Source organism: Lycorma delicatula, chromosome 8 (assembly GCF_047948215.1).
Source record: "Lycorma delicatula isolate Av1 chromosome 8, ASM4794821v1, whole genome shotgun sequence".
In the NCBI taxonomy this organism is placed as follows: Eukaryota; Metazoa; Arthropoda; class Insecta; order Hemiptera; family Fulgoridae; genus Lycorma; species Lycorma delicatula.
In genome coordinates, this window is record NC_134462.1 from 77,933,749 (window position 1) to 77,951,786 (window position 18,038).

An 18,038-nucleotide genomic window follows, 5' to 3' on the forward strand; every position below is an offset into this window, starting at 1 on the left:
AATTATATTAGTAGATATATAAAAAAATTAAGTTTTCATCCTTCATTTTAGGCGTTCCTGTGAAAACTCCAATTTATTAATGCAAATTTTTCATTCTCAGATATACTAAGAGTGATTTATTAGAATATAATGAAGTTTTGTTAATCTTATAAAAACTATCCTTTTGGTCTAATAGGAAGATCTTTTCAGAATATGATTATTTTAAAACAGATGGCTGTTAGTTTATAAAATAGGACATACAATAATGGAATAGTATTATGTAAAAATTATTATTTAATTATTAAAAACTACTTCTGAGACGTCATTGATGTGTTGAATGCATATAATTATTTGAAACTGAATAGCTCTGCAGTGTTAATATCTATTGACTTTATATTAAATTAATGTTCCTTCAGTAAATGAAAAGAGGATGCTAACTTTTTTTACAAAATAAAACTTTATGTTAAGTTTTTTGTTGTTGATTTTCTATAGCTATCTTGCATTTCCCTAAAATTTAGATTTTATGTACAATAGAAAATCCTAGTAGATTCATGTCAGATATAAATTGATGCTTGCAGTTTTCCTAATTGTAGATTTTATTTTATATGGATTCAGGTTTTTAAAAATCTTATAAAGATGTTTACCTAGAAATATTGCTATATTTATATTATGTGCAGTAAACAACCCTAAAAAAATTTTAAAATTTTTAATTACTAATAGTAATAATTATTGTATAATACTGTCTGTTTTCAAGATAGGAGAAATACACTTAAATGGAGCAATGTCTACTTTTAACCTTAAAACATTTTATTTATTTCTCTTTTAAATTTTCTCTAATTTGGTGAAACAAGATGTGATTATTATGTTTCTATAAAATTATATAGAAATTTTTGAACATAATTTCTACTCAAGGGGCTATCAAAATGACAACCATGCAGCTATCTGTTGACTGTACTAAGTCTATTGAACATTTTTATCCATGCATTTTTTATAACCTATGTTTAATGCATGGTTTTTTATAGATGTGTTTAAAATACTTAAATATATTCTGTTTTTCTGAAATATTATACAACGCTTTATCAGACATAGTAACTGCATTTCTTAGTGGGCTAGGTTTGATTATATATTGTTTAGATAAAAACTGCATTTTTTTTTTCCAATTTTATTGATCAATAAAACTGGTAATTTGCTCTTGTTATTTTTAAAGATAGCATATTAATAAATATGCTATAATGTTAATTGTTCAAGAACATCTAAGAAAATATTCACATATGTATTTTTTATCAAATCAATCATAAATAAAAATTTCAATTCATTAGAACTATATTTCAATCGTATCAAATAAATAACCAAAATGGTTCTTTTGAAAATTTGATTTTTGTAAAAATTTCTATCCTGTAATTATTTCTGACAATAAACGAATAATTATTATAAATAGTTCTTGGAATATATTATTACTCCGTAGTTTCATACTTGGTATTCTAAACTTAAGGCAAAATCAATAAATTCATTTATTCAAAATCACCCAAAGTAACTAATTCTTTTAAATATTTCTGTGTCATTTGAAAATTTCTTGAGGTTGCGCTACTTATGTAACATTGTCATTTGAAATTTTCTTGAGGTTGCGCTACTTATGTAACATTTTTACATTAGATCAAGGTTAAAATTTATTTTTTTAAATTAATTACAAAAAAGAATTCTAATTCTTCATGAGTATAGTACAGAAACTGTTCAGCTAACTTACAAAGATTATTAAATTCTATAAGTTTGTTAGTTTTTTTTATTGTCATAGAGGCAGTTAAATTATTTTATTGCAATATAGATAGTATATGTTCTAGTACTACTCGAGTATATTTTAAGTTTTTTTTGTACTTTTTAAATACAATCTCCTACAAAGTTGCTTTATTTCAATTTGAGTAATGCTGAAATTGTTTTGTGCATTTTAAGCACAGCACTTCTGTTGATGGAATTTCTCCACAGAGTAATTCTTAAATCATAATAAGTATTAAATTATTAACAATATTTTTTAGGTCTTCAGTATTAAAACTTTTATTTAGTTTATTTCCTCTTTTCATGTCACTTTCTTATCTAAGAATTTTTTTCTTCATTAACATATTTTCTGTATGTAGACTAAATTTTAAAGTTTTGGGTTTTACATTAATCATTTGTAGCATAATTTGTTTGAAACATACCTTTAATGTATTGGTAACTTTTATTGTGTAGAGACTGTATTTATAATGCATTATTTCCTCACTGAAATAGTATATTTAGTTTTAATGCTTAATATTGTTTCCATCATAATCTTTCTTTTGGCTGTAAAGTATCTGAGTTATAAATGATATTTGTTAGTTTTTTATTCTTTTTTTTGCGACAAATATAATTTTAAAATACATTTTCTTTTAAAATTTGATTATTTACCATTTTTTTTTTACATTGTGTCACTTTCTATTTCTACAACACCAAGATTAATAAAAAGAGCCTATTTAAATTGTAAGATTAAATGTCTACATTTTTTCAGCAACAGAAGCAATAACTTTTTAAATAATTTTTCATATGGGAATTATATATATTATATATAATATATAATATAAGAATATATCATATTCTTTTTGATGTATTGATGTCCGTTTTATAGGTTGTAGCAGAAGTGTTAAATGTGGCATAAAGTAGACAAGGTAGTGATTTACAAATGCTTCTTAATTAAAATACCAGTGATTTATAAATGGTAGGCATTTCAGTATTTTATTCAAGCAAGATAAGTAATCTTCAATGTTAAAAGTTGAGTTCAGAGATTCAGGGAACTTCTGTTTTCTGTTCAAGGTAAAAAAATAGTATTTGGTCACCTTCTTTGGTCAGAAAAATGCTTACCTCAGTTTGTTTTAAATTATTACTAAAAATGTATTAAGTAGCAAGAGTTTTTTATTTGCATGTTGTTAATAGCACAATTTTAAATGTGCTTAAAAACCTACTGTTTTTTTTTTTTATTATTATTATTTAAGATGTTTAAGATCTCAGAGTGCTTGAAAAAAATTTCTTTGTTCTTTCAGTAAAATCATATACTGCGATTAATGTCCTAGTTATATTTATTTAATTATTAAGTCTTAAAAAATGGACAGATTAAACAAGTCATACATATGCATGCAACTACTTTGCCAGAATTGTTCCTTACCTAAATATTATATATAATATATTATAATTATATATAGTTGATTAAAGTTCCTTCCTTGTACAAAAAAATTGAATTTTATTTTATACAACAAAACCGAAATTACTTTCTTGCCAACCGAATAATAACTGTAAATTAAGTTAAGAAAAATTTGAAAAAAATTGTTTTCTGATTTCAAATTTATGAATTTCTACTTTACTGTCTGGAAATACGAATATTAATTTTTCTTTCCTTCTTGAAATAGTACTTAATTTTCTGTTTTTCAGAATTAATAAACGGTTTACTAATAAAAGTTTATTACAAAATATACTTGATTTAAACTGTTTTGCTAAATCTACTAAATTATTGGAAAATATTCAATAATTATTATAATAGTTATAGACTAAAAACACCAAAACTGTGATTACTTCAAATGGTTTTATTTATGTTACCAACTAATACATAATTTGAATACAATATAACAATAATTGTAAATACTAAAACTATGTTTATTACAATTAATTTTCTAATCATACTAACATATAGCAATAATGTTTAATCTATAGCCTAGGACCTAGTTTTTTTTTTTAATATATATGTAGTTAATTAATGTTATAAATGAAAGAAATGTTATATCAATTTACCAAATCATAATCTATTCAACTAATTATTTCCCTAAATTATTCATGATTATCATAAATTACATTACAAATTACACATTATTTCATTTAATAATACATCATAAATTAATAATTTATTATTAATAATAATAATAATAATTTAATAATTTGTCATAAATTATTTTATACTTCATCACTATAAAATTATTGAAACATAAGTAAACTATGACTTAAGATATGTAATTTATCTTGACGTAAATATTAACTGGGTACAAATTTACTAAAAAAAAATTATGATTAGAATAAATTTGATTGGTGTAAATACGAATACATTTATCCCATTCTTTATATTCATTCAACACATATCAGTTTTAAGCCAATCATATTATAATATACTATGCTACACTATGTTAAATTTCTATTCTAATTTTTTACAAAAGTTTTACTCTAATTGTGTTTGTTGTTGAATTTCTTCGTGTTTATAGATAATTGTGAAAGGAAACAATAAAAAAATAATTATTATACTCTCCTAATAATGTAATCTTCATAAATATTAGACTATTAAAAAATTTAGTGATTGTACTGAAGTAATATAACTAATATTATTATAAATTAAATTATACTCAAATATAATTCATTTCCGTTGATATATAAAATAATATTTTCTGCTCTCCTTCCAATATTATTTTATATTTATTATTACAAATTGAATTCAAATACACCAAATTTCATTAATTTTTATGTCCATAATTATGTAAGGTAATAAAGTATTAATGTAAAGTTTAAATTTTTTTATTAGAAAACGAATTACTTACAACTTCAGAATAGTGAATTTTTAACTTTCTTCTTTTAAATTTCTTTGTCCTTCAGTAAAAAAAAAAATAAATAAGTAAAAATGTAGATTCTGATTTATGTGGTCAAAGTTCCATTTAATTTTTTCAGAGCTGTACCCACAAAAATCAGTTATGTCCAAAACATAATTATTTAAAAATCAATTTATGCAAAATTTCTTATTGTTATTATATATCTGTGTATCAATTATACAATACATTTATGTACATATACATATTTAAATGAAAACAATTAGGTAACTTGTTTTATTTTAAATTAACAGTTTTCTTAATTTTTTGTCTGTCTTTCATAGAAACTTATTCTTTGTAAACTTCATTTGTATTTACTTCTTGACCATTGGCTAAACGTAATTTAATTTTCATAAGGTCACCCAAGTGTTCATTTTCATGTCTGTTTCAGTATTATGTTTTTATGAAATTTATAAGAGAAAATCCAAATTTTCAGTCTGCGTTGGGTGCTTGAAAAGTTCCGTAATTTTATATAGAAAGTAAAATTTAGATAATTCAGGGTTAGTTTGGACAAAGGTTAATGTATCGCTAAAAGTCTTGAACAATCCTAGTTTAATTTTCTCTAGAATTGTAAATTACAATTTTGAATATTCATTCATATACTATCAATATCAATGTTTTTATTTGTCATAAATTCTGAATTTTTTTTTGGAAAGCTGTTATAATTTCCTTTCCAAAATCAAAGTTGTTTCCTGAATTAATAATTTCATTATCAAATACTTGCCAATATTTTAATTCTTCTCTCTGTCAGGAAATCTTCTCTCTAAGTGAACATGTTCGGTAAATCAAATTATAGCTGATTATCAATATCTTTTTGATGTTCCAATAATATTTTTCTTCGAACATTAGTCAATATACTCCTAATAAATATTATTATGAATATCTTTCTAATTTATTTATAATTTTTTTTTTAGTTAGAACTATAATACTTGAACTGTAGAAGCTGGTTTGAGAGGTATTACTATCTTTTTTTCTATTACTATTAATGAAATAAGTTTTCGTGTTATGTATCTAATCTACTGGTAGGACATTTATTTTATAAGTATAATTGTAATTGAACCATTTTTTCAGAAAACATTTTATCTATAAAAAAAATAAATCTTGAGTTAGCTACACAATTTTTCAGTTAAAATGTCATATTTATTAAGTAGGACATATCTCAATAATAATGACAGCTTGTTTTTTTAGGTGGATATTATTTATGACTTTTTTTGTAATTTGAAAGAAAAATCTAATCGTTAAATAAATTTATTTTATTTTAAAAAGTCAATTTGTATGCCATAAATACTTGTTATGGTTACTACAACTTTAAAAGTTATTTTACCCAAAGAATAAAAGTTATTTTTTTCGACCCCAATCTTTTAACCCAGATTCTCAAAAACTACTAAAAATACAGTTCTACAACCTATTTTTTTTTATTTTTTTTTTCAATTTTCAGGTCAGATTTTATATAAAACCACTAAATGTACATTAAATTTGAGTTCCTAGAATGGCTTAATTTTACTGAAGGTAGAAAAATCAGGGTGACACTCGCTAACGAAGTGTTTCTGAATCTATGTTTATATAAAATTTGTTCCTTATTATCATCGGTAGTACATTTCCGTAAATTTGTTACATTCTTCATGAATCACTCTATATAATCAAAATTTAATAAGCATAATATAAATTATGATGAAAATAATTTTAATTTTTAGATAAATTAGGGTAAAACTTGTTATTTTCAAATTATAATGTTCATTTTTATTGTTAAATTTAACTAGTTTTATAAAATCAATGGGGTTTTATATTATTTTTTATAAGTGGTTTAAGTTTCAGTTTGTGAACAGCTGGTATTTTTCAGGTTGGTTAATAATAACAGCATAGCAAGACGATTTAATAGTACATATGTATCTTTAAGTGCAGTAAACATGGTTGAAACGTGCAAATTATTTTAATATTTTACGGTTAAAGCAGACATCATTTTTATTACAATAAATCATATTACATTAAATTAAAGAAAAATTTTTTCGAGATCAATACAAATGTTAAATTGTTTTATAATATTTGTTATTTTTCTATACTTTACAACTTACCACTTTGAATTTAGTATTCTAAATATTTGGAGAGTTCTGGACCTAATTGCATTACCACAATTAGGTAACTAGCAAATGCGCCGATAAACTGCAAAACAAAACAAACAAAAATGACTGTGCAAATTAATGTAATTTCAATTTATCTCTATATAGATATCTAAGGTTAAATTGAGGAAGTCAAACTGAAATTTACCGGTTCATTTCTAGTCTATCACTTTAGATTAGGTATACCTATTGCTTGCTGACATTAAATAATTTTAATTATCTATATTTTAAACCCGCTTAAATTTATAACTCACAATTAACATAAACTAAAGTTTTAAGTATTTGAAATTAATTCACCATCATACTAAATTTGCGTTTCATTCTCGAACGACTTCTTCATGAGCCGGTAAAAAATAACTTTTTATGAGTGAACTAAGTTCACTCATACCGAGTATGAGTGAACTAGGTTCACTCATACAGAGTATGAGTGAAGCGAGAAAGAAAGAATAGTGAGGGATATCAAGCGGGAATTTTCAGTTTTACTTTTCAGGAGCTGAAAGGTATGGTAGTAATCAAGTATGTATACTGATAAATAGGAAACTGGTAGGAAAAGTATTGAAGATCGAGTATGTTGATGAAAGGATGATGTTGATGATGATGAAGATAAAAATATTGTAATAATTCAAGTGAACATGCTGATCATTCAGCACACATATGATGAAGTAGAACAGTGTTACTTAAAGATAGAAGAGTTAATCGGGAAAGAAAAGAAGGAGGCATGTGTAGTGATACCAAGTGATTGAAGTGCTGAGGTTAGAGAGGGAAGGGAAAACAAGGCAGTAGGAAAATACAAAAAATATATTTAGTTTACAACAATATTGTAGGGATTAGAAATGACAGAGTATATTTTTACAATATATTTTCTACAATAAACAGATTAGTACTAAATTATTGCATTTGGTAAAATGTTTAATAATAAATGGTGGATCGGTTTCAATCAATCAGTTTACTGAATAATCTACTTACATTGCAAACCATCCGTCTGTCTACGACGAAGAAATCAGCTGCGCTGATGTTTGGTGAAAGTAGTTTAACTTGCTGAACAAAATGTGACACCTGAAATTAAAATAATACAATGCTGTTATGAAAAATTCTACATGAAAATATTTACGTGGTGGGCATGAATTTGAAGAGGTTCTGATTTAGTTATATAATATGAGTTAGAAATAAGAAAGTGTTATTATCTAAATCAGAAACTAAAACTTACAGCCTACAATTTATGATAAAGGAATAAGATTAGATAATTAGCATAAAATAACCTTTATCTTTAATCGTAAGATTTTTTTACAGTTTTTTTGCTGTACAGCTAAGTTGTAAATATTGTGCAAGAAAATGTTCCAAGTGGTGCAAGGAAGAATAATGAGAAATATTTTGTTTCTTACAAGATTAAAAATAAGTAAAAAATTAAAGGATAAGGAAAAAGATAATTATAGAAGACATAAAAACCGGGAGGGAGGTGAGTATAGATCATAAAGTCATGTAATAAGATTAGGAGATAGCTGGACATTATTATTATTATTATTAAAGGAAACGTCTGGTGGAAATCCGAGAATCTAAAAACGTACAGAAAAAATAAAAATACTTATGAAAACAGATCTTAATAAGTGTTACGTATATTAGGTAAAGGAGAAAAAAATTCTTGAAACAGTTTAGTACAGCTTTAATTTTTTAATTATTTGTCCGAAAATTGAATCTTAATCTTTCAGGTATTGAAAATTTAAAAAATCAGAACTATAATTTATTAATTGGTAAAACAAAAACGGAAACCGTTAATTACACAATTAGAAGCGTTGTTAGAAAAAGTTGAATAGTGCTTGATCCTTCACTACTTGCACATGTAATACTTTTCTTTCTTTTTCCTGTTTAGCCTTCGGTAATTACCTTAGAGATAATACTTCAGAGGATGAATGAGGATATGTATGAGTGTAAATGAAGGGTAGTCTTGTACATTCTCACATGTAATGCTTAAATGTTCAGTATCTGATATTGAATAATATAAGTAGTGAATTAAAAAAGCTGCCAACACAGTTTTAGGACTTTCCCGTCACGCGGCTAAAGCCGCGTTCCGGGAACGTCCTACAACTATGGGTTGATTCTAATGCACGGCTTATACACAACTTAATTTAAAATATTTATCATTTTATTTAAGTATAATATTTTTTTCTTTATTTAATTCAACGATTCTAACTGAAACGCGTGCGCTTCCGTATTTAATTCGAACCGGTGGCAGTACTAGCGCCAACGGTCAGCACTAACTAAACTAATGTAATTTCACAACTTACATGGAACAAATTTCGCTTGTACGGCTCGCGTGCTGGTATAGCCGCTAAGATTAACGCACCAGTTGCCGAGTCAACCGGGTGATCGGTTTCGAGACATAGCCAGACCGAATTACTTTTTTACACTTTAAATATTATTCATTTATTTAATTCTACAGTTCACTTTTTTTTTCTTTTTTTTCCCCCTCTAAACTCCCCTGGGCCGGACCGACTTGTTGGTATTACTCCACCCAGGGGAGTGTCTTTTGACTCTAATGGGCCTCCCCACCTACCGGCTGTACGTCCGGCATGGCAGGTCGGCCCACCGGTTCAGCTCTTTTGAGAGTTCCTTATTTAGATTTGCCCATTTCTGACACCACGCCATACCTGGTTTGTCGTGGCGTGGTGTCGGGTCTTTTCACTGATCTTCCTTTAGAGGCCCTGGAGTCCCCAGCGGCTCATTGGAACCGACACACCTCGGCATGTCGGCCCTCCCCGCTGAGGCTGTCCTCCCTACCCTAGTCTATACTAATATCCTTGGCTTCTTTCATCAACATATTTCTGGATTAGAATCTGCTACTGCGTTCCAGTTATATTCACTGCTAGTCATAAATTGCACTATATTGCCAGATGTTTATCCATTGATGTTCTGATTAAATCTCAAGACAGCCCACCTGTCACACATGAAAAAGGTGTGCTCCGCATCGTCAAGTTGGTCACAATACATACAGGTTGTTTCTTCCCTTCTGCCTATTTCATTTAAATAATAATTAAATACGCCGTGTCCACAGAAAAATTGTGTCAAGTAATGGTCCATTTCACCGTATCCTCTTCTTACCCACGGTGAAATCTCAGGGATGAGCCGCCTCGTCCATCGACCCACACCATCATTGGTCCAGTTTTCTTGCCACAAAGTATTGATTTTCTCTTTGGCCTCTTGTTCTATTTTTCCCTTAGACCTCTCAACCCTGTATTTCGCGATGAGATCGATCGGTGGCACCCCCGCAAGCACACGGAGTGCTTGGTAGGACACCGTCCTATAAACGGCCACCGCGCCAAGTAGTATCCTCCTGTGTATTCTGACAAGTTTCTCCTTGTTACGACCAATGTCTATCGCCTGATGCCATACAGGTACTGCATACATGAGTGAAGATATTATTGTTGATGCTAACAGTCTGCGCTTGGATGCCCTAGGGGCGTTCTGCGTTGATATTATGACGTTGAGACTCCTCGCCATATTTTCGGCCTTCTTACAGATGTTATCTATGTCTTCAGTGTATTTTCCATTCCTCTGGAGGGTGAAAAATGGAGTTGAAAATTTAATGGCATCAATGCCCCGTATATAGAAGTAATCTGACCAAGTTTGGTCAAAATCGGTCGAGTAATCATGGAGATATAAGGTGATTTAGAGGTCAAACCGAACTCACACACGTACGTACAAATTTTAACATCCGGAAAATTTCCATCCAGTTTTTTGGGTTCCTTAAGTGTCAAAACGTCAAGATCCGGTGAAAACTGCATTTGCCCAAATTGGATCGATTACAATATTTTCCCTTCTTGAGCTATAGCGCTATCTAGACGGGAGAGTAAAAATAACTACAATTTTCATCAACAATTGTTTTGTCTGCGTCCTTAATTTAGAACAATAATGTTTGAATGATTTATGGAAAGTTTGATAGGAGGTTTATTGGTTCGTATGATATTCCAAATGGCTATATATATTTAGTGAAACTTTGTTGATACAAAAGTCATAAGGAGCTTCATTCATGTCAGCTGCTTCGTTAATGAGTACTGCAGTAGCATATTATGTATGGATTTCCAAGCCATAATCAGGACTTAAAATTGTAACGAGTAGATTTAATTTTGAGGAGCCATTTGCGTTAAAATGTGAACCCAGCCTGGCCGTCAAATGTTTACCGCGCATATGGAAAAGTAAACTCTTTGTGACTTCCAAATTAGTGTTATTCTATTGTATTATACATGATAATGTTTTAAAATATTTTTCTTGAATTTAAATGTTAAGAGGAAATTACAATTTCAAGCGTTAATAAATGAACGAAAAGTATGATACTACCTAAAGCAAAATAGGTCAGAGGATTCCCTAAAATGCGACTGTGATTTTGGAATTCAAACTGTAATACATATCACCATCCAAAGTCTGACTTATTTCATTGTAATACTGTCAATTATATAGTAAAAAATAAATTTTAATCTTGTGCTCACTTGTTATACTTTTCGTAGCTGCATGTACTCGTATGCGGTCTTTATTGTTATTATTACAAAATTAGGTTTTCAAATAAAAAAAGAAAGAAAAACTATGATAAAACTTTACATATAACATGACTTTTCTTAAATTTACCGTACAATAAGAATGAAGGAAACGTAAAAAATAATTTACAAACAAAAAGTAATTACTAAAATCTGTATAAAAATGTTTAATTGAATTTAAAAAATAAAACAACTGAAAGATAAGTGAAATTGTACTTGTAACCAAGTTGCAAGCTATGTTTTAGCTTTCCATTTGGATTACGTATGAAAAGACGAGTTATTATTTCAACATTTTTTTAAATTTTAACTTTTTTCTTTTTTTTTACTTTATGTCGCTAGATTTTTTTATTTATGTTGATTCGTGTTAAATGTTATTTGTTTAGTTTTCAATGATGGATAAATTACATATTCTTTACTATTCTACTTCTAATTACTGATGACCCTTGATTGCTTAATTAAGAACAGAAAAACTCGTAAAATTTTAGGTTTTCGTGTTATGGGAACGTGAACTTTGTCGATTTCTTTTTATATTTAATTCTAATTACCGTTTAGCATAACTTACAGGTTTTTATTTTATGCAGTTTTCATAAAATTATTTCTTTGTATGATTTTGAAATTATTCCCGGTTGAGAAATTTGATAATTAGCGTTGTATTCTTGTGAGGTTAATGGGATTATTGTTATTATTGCTTTAATATCAGGTTAGGCAACCTGTTTACAACAATGTTTCTTTCGTCTGTACTTCGTACATTCGAGTTCAGGTTCTAAAATAGTACAATATAATTGTAATTGCAAATCTCTGAAAATGTATAATTTAATTTTAATGTTGTTTTCATCATTCATTTGACCGGTTTGATGCATATCTTGATTTTATTCTATTCTGCGCTAATTTTTAACCTCAGCATATCAGTATAGTCATCCAGATTTAAATTAGATGAATCACTTTGTTTTACCGTTTAGGTAGATTTGATAAGAAAGCTATCTATTATAATGGGTCTACACTCTATTACAATGGGTCTATCTATCTATGATTCGAATTCCGGAAAATTTCGACATATCTTCGCGTTTCACATACCCCAGACCTCAAAACCACCGTCAACTCAAAAGTTTATATATATATCTATACATATATATATATACTATATATACATATAGTATACTATATATACATATAGTATACTATATACTATACTATATTTGTTTATATATATATATATATATATATATAATTCACTTTCTTGTGGACATGATAACTGCCGTAATTTTTTGCCAATCACTTTCAAATTGTTCTTTAAAAATAACTCGTCCCAAAATCTCGGTCGAGTTCGTTAACGGCCAAAATTGGACCATGGGGGTGGAAATGGGGCTTATTTCGGAAACAAATATCAGTATAACTTTCTTATTAAATAAAATATCGAATTCGTTTAAATTTCCTACTATTCTTTGGATAAGGGCCTAAAATTTATCTAAGTAATTCTTTTTTTTATATCACCAGGCATTGGCCTCGGGATTGAAAAAATGGGGTTTCGAAGACAAAAAAATTCATACCTTCCTTAATAGGCACAGTATCGAATCTGTTTAAAGTAGTCGTTAGTCCTCTAAACATTACCTAAAACATTTGTCTAAAACAGTTTTTGATATGACCAACCCTTACAGCAAGAGATGATCAAGATGTTGCTGGAATTTGTAAGAAGATGGGGCTTGTCGTATGCTAAACATGTGACACTTTTTTTTCACATGCAACTACTGTAGTATTGAGTGAATTTGGGGTTTTTCTTAACTTTAAGGTGGAAATCTTTTTTATCCCCTACTTAGCACCGGTGAAATCTATTTCCGCCTTCCGGCGTGCCGAAAGGGATTTTTTTAGTTATGTCGTTTAAGTGGCCAACATTCTACATTCAACTTGCTTGTTTCCTAATAAATATTTATGTCTATAAATGCATTATTAATACATTTCAGCATTTATTAAATATTATTTTTTTTATTTACCTTCTGCTGGAGTTTGTAATCATAACAAACGGTCGGTATTTCGTACAAATCAATTATCAGTTGTGAACTCTGAAACAAAGTAAATATAGTTATATAAATTAGTATATTATTACAAAAATTTGATAGCAATAACCAATTCGTTTTCGCTATCAATTTAAGAAAAAAAAATGGTATGTTCTCTAATAATAATATAGTAAGGATATTATTCACGTTATTTCAAGTTTGCGGTTGGTTTAACAATGCTTATAATTATAGCATTATATAAATGTTATTATCTATTTATATTGATAATAAATTATTAAGTTCAGGTAAAATTGATGATTTAAAAAAAAAATCTTACTGGTTTTTTTTTGTTTGTTTATAATTAATTAAATCCTTTTCGCATAAAGAATTTAAACGAATTACATAGAAAAATGAGTTAATTGCCTAATTCTTAGTAGGTTGTCAGGAGATGGAGAATTTAATCCTGTTTATCTGTAGTACAGAAAAGAGGAACCATAAATGAGAGAGAAAAAAAATCAGATTTAACAAAAACCCATTGCTAATTTTTTTTTATATCCAGGGGAATCGGTCTTGTTGAAAATATTGAAATGTTCTAAAATTTTAATCTTTAATCCCTGGTAAAATATGCTTTTATCTGTTCATAAAAGATCTTTACAAATTTTATTGAATATAAAAAATTTATTAAAGTACTACAATTGTAATTCTTCCGAAGTAAGATAGATCGATAGTTTGTAGTTTTTTTCTTGGCATCACAGACTTCCATTATTTGTTACACAGGTTAACCGTTAATGTCTAAGCGTTAATCCAAATCTTTCCAAAAACAAGAGGGGATATCAACATCAGTAAATACAGCCATGATTCTCGCCTTTAGATTTTATTATCCTCAATCTGAGATTATAGGTGTGATTCTTCACGAAACCCCATAAAGAAATCTCATGGCGTTCAGTCAGGCGATCTAGGTGGCAAGGATATTGGGGCATAATGACCATTCCACTGATTAGGAAATTTGTTGTTCAGAAATTCAAGTACGGATAAAATTCAGTGTGGTGGGACGACATCTTGCTCGAAGAAAGTTTTAGGTTGTAAACGTAGAAGATACGGAAAATTTTCCAACATATCAAGAATAATGTTGCTGGTTACAGTTTTATTCATTAAAGAAAGGTCAACCGTTCACTCTCGTCAATTGTCACACACCGAGCACATTAACCGTTTCACTGTTGAACGTGGATAGCATTGAAATGTGGATTTTCCGATCCCCTGATTCTTAACCTCTTTCGTATTAAATTTTCGTACTTTTCCAGTTTTATTCAACTAATTGTCATCTCTTTCATACTATCACGATAGCTAATAGCAAAATTTGTATTAGCGACCCTACCTTCTTCTGTGATTACATGTAGCAATTTTTTCCTCTTCCCCTTTGCCAAATTCATACCGTTCACTTAATCGGTCATTTATTTTGCCAGTTTGTAGTTGTATACAATGTACGGGGTTTTAATTGTGTTTAATATACAGGTCAAAACAGAAAAAAAAAAAATTAATTAAAAAATCAAATAATTTTGTACAAAATCATTTTTATTTTTGCACATCACCTTTATTTATGTATTATATTAAATGTTTCATGCTATCTAGAAATATTTCTCTAGGTGTTTTTCAGCGTTTGTTTTCAGTAACTGAATGTATTTTTATAGGAACTTATTATTTAATTCAATCAATTTTAATTATTACTTCTTTGTTTAAATAACATCTTTAATTTATTTATTTAAAAAAAGGAAAATATTTGTGGCCTCCTTAAGACCGTAGATTATTTTAAATCTTTTTTTTTTTTTTTTTTGTATAATGTCTCCTTAAGGCACAAGCTTAAAAATTTTGTTTTTTTTAGAATCTTTTTTGACCGATCTGTATACTTTTCCGTTATTGAGATAATGTGTATTATGTAGCTGCAATAGCAGCGTATTGTATATATCGCTCTACCCAGTAAAGTAAAGATATAACTTCCTTTAAATTTTAAATAAATTTCTAACTGAAAAATAAACTTTATTGAAAGTAATAATGTATTTTTAAAACAATAAATTTCATTATTCAAAAAAGCAAAAATTTTGATTCATGAAGCTTGGAAGAAATAGAACATTTAATCTCAAAAAAATTATAAAATTAGGCTGGAGAAAATTTATAATCGATCAGTGTCTCTATCATAAAATTTAAACGTGCCTTTATTAAAACTGAAAAGGTTTGATAAACATTAATGTCAACGCAATATTACTTAGCTAACTACCTACGCCCTGCGTATAAGTTTGTTTTATTGAGGGGTAGAGGTTCATTACTAATTTTAATTTTACATCCATTCAGAATAAGCGTAGATATAAGGTGCTTACATTATAAGCTTAATAATATTTGCTTGGTTAAGGTATTCACATTAAATTTTCAAGAATTCGTAGCTCTGAAAAGGCATTTTGAGTTGCCACAAAAGGAATTTTTCCGAAGTGATCAGTTCCTTTTAATAAGCGCAGGTTAGATTATTATAATCATTTATAAATAATAAGACTGACCTATTTTAACGTTTATTAAGAAAAATATAGATAAAAATTGCTGCTAATTTTAGGACGTCTTACATATTCTATAAAAAGAAAAGACATTTTCTATTGAATATGTCATTACAGAATTTATATATTTTGTTGTGACGCATTTATTGAACCTATACGGTCACAGGCACGAGCTTTGTTTAGTTAAATGTAGGATGGTAAATAGAAGTTTAACATATAAACTTATATATCTGTTTTTATTTTAAGTTCTACTTATTTCTCATTATTGTTAACTTGAAAGTGTTTGACCTAAGGTTTTTATAATTTACCAGTGGGTGATGTAGATCAGGACTATATAAAAGTGTGCTAAGTATTTTTCACACGCTACAATATTAATTTCTACCGTAAAGAATTGAAACTGAGCATTCTTATTTAAAGAATAAATAAATATTAGATGAATAAAAAAAACAAAAAAGTATATATATATAAGAAAAAAAAGTATAGAACCAAATTAGCAATTTAGACTCCTCAATCATCAACTTTGTTGAATCTCTAGTTTGCTAGAAATAACTTGAGCTACAGCGACTGGTTTTAGAGAGGAAAACGCTTATCAGGTTACTTCCGCTGGATTGATAAAACTTAAAACAGCATTTTAATAAAAAATGTTTTACTCAAAAAATAATTTTAGACGTTTTTAAAAAATTACAATTAACAACTCTCCATTAATTTGATAAATCAGTTAAATGCATATTAATACATTGCAGAGTAGTGGTAAGTAAATACTGAAATAAATAACTGTCAATTGACCACCACTCTCGGTATTGTGAAAATACCTAAAAAAATATTATGATTATGTTTTTACATAGTAAATATTATTTAAGCTAACTTTTAAAGCAGTCAGTACGCTAACAAAAAAAAAATTACATTGTGTTAACAACGAAATACCGTAAAAAATCTTATTATAATACTTACCATTTCAGTGAATTTTGTTCCCACGTCGGCGACCAGTAATATAATCAAAATATCCAAAACCCTTCGACATATTATTACCACAACCGCTGAAGAGAACGAAACTAATTTGTTTTGCATTAGTAGAGTTGATAAAAATAAGTGAATTCCATTATTCATGAGAATTACGATCAAAAAACATCCGAATACGTTACGGAATTCTTGAATGCAGCTGTTAAAATTTTCATGAAGCAATTTAAATTCATCTAATCGTTTTCTTTCTTTTAACGACGAATTATACACGTGCGGATTTTTAAAACAGATTTGTTTGCAGTAAATTGAGATTGAGTTCATCAGTATCTTGTACCTTCTAAGCAGTTCATACACCATAAATACCATTATTCCATTATGCAAATATATACATCCGTTCATAAACATACACAACTTAAGCATGAACCCGACGTCACTGTTAAAACATAATATGACGAAATCAATATAGTAGATTGATGCAAAAGATAAAAAACATAGTCCATTGTATTTTGATAGTTTTACTTCTTGATTAATAGTAGTTTTAACAGAATCGTCAAATATTTTGATTTTTTCCAAAAACATTGTCCACTGATTCATTCTGGTTGCAATAAGCATTACACTGAAGTAATTTGTTAATTGTATAGTAAAATCAAAGATATGCCATTGTGGTAAAGTACGAAAACAATTTATTATCAGTGATAAACTGTGCCAGAGAATGAAAACCCATTTGTGTATTTTGCTGGTTTTTGTTTCGATGCAATAACTTGCCGGGTAATACGGAAAAAATTGTAAAAAATATCCCAGTTTTTGAAAGTCATTCAAAATAGTTTTATTTTTAAGTTCTTTACGTCGATGAATTATTCCGATTTTTGTTAAAATTCGTTCAAACCTACTTTTCTTGTTATCCATGATGAAGATTTTGTTTTAATATCCTTTGACATAGAAGGCTTAATATGAAATTTACAATCTGGCTTGTTGTTATTCGTGTGTTATTGTTAAGAATAAGAATTCTTCACTGTTAAATGCAAACTAATGATGAAATTTGTAGTAATCCATTTACATTGACTTAAGAAATTAGTTTTAAAGAAATAAATTTCATAAATGATATAATTTTGTATGATGCAATATTCAGAAAGGTTTTTATTATGCTTATCGATCCAGTTTCAATTATTTAAACATATTAATTTAAAAGGACATTTACGAATTTTTTCCTCGTTTTAACTGATTATAAAATATGAAATAAAACAATATTCTTATTATAGAAAAATGAACAGGTCAAATATGGAAAAATAATTACGCTTTA

At 27.9% G+C, this 18,038-nt stretch overlaps 1 protein-coding gene across 1 annotated transcript; it reads right to left on the reverse strand.

Annotated features, from left to right (window-relative positions):
* Positions 1-6,686: 6,686 nt before the first annotated feature.
* Positions 6,687-16,885, reverse strand: LOC142329483 (uncharacterized). Its single transcript, XM_075374154.1, has 4 exons — positions 16,730-16,885; positions 13,236-13,304; positions 7,688-7,777; positions 6,687-6,764 (listed from the first exon to the last, which is right to left on the reverse strand). The coding sequence occupies exons 1-4, from the start codon at positions 16,883-16,885 to the stop codon at positions 6,687-6,689; spliced, it is 393 nt and encodes a 130-aa protein (XP_075230269.1).
* Positions 16,886-18,038: the final 1,153 nt, after the last annotated feature.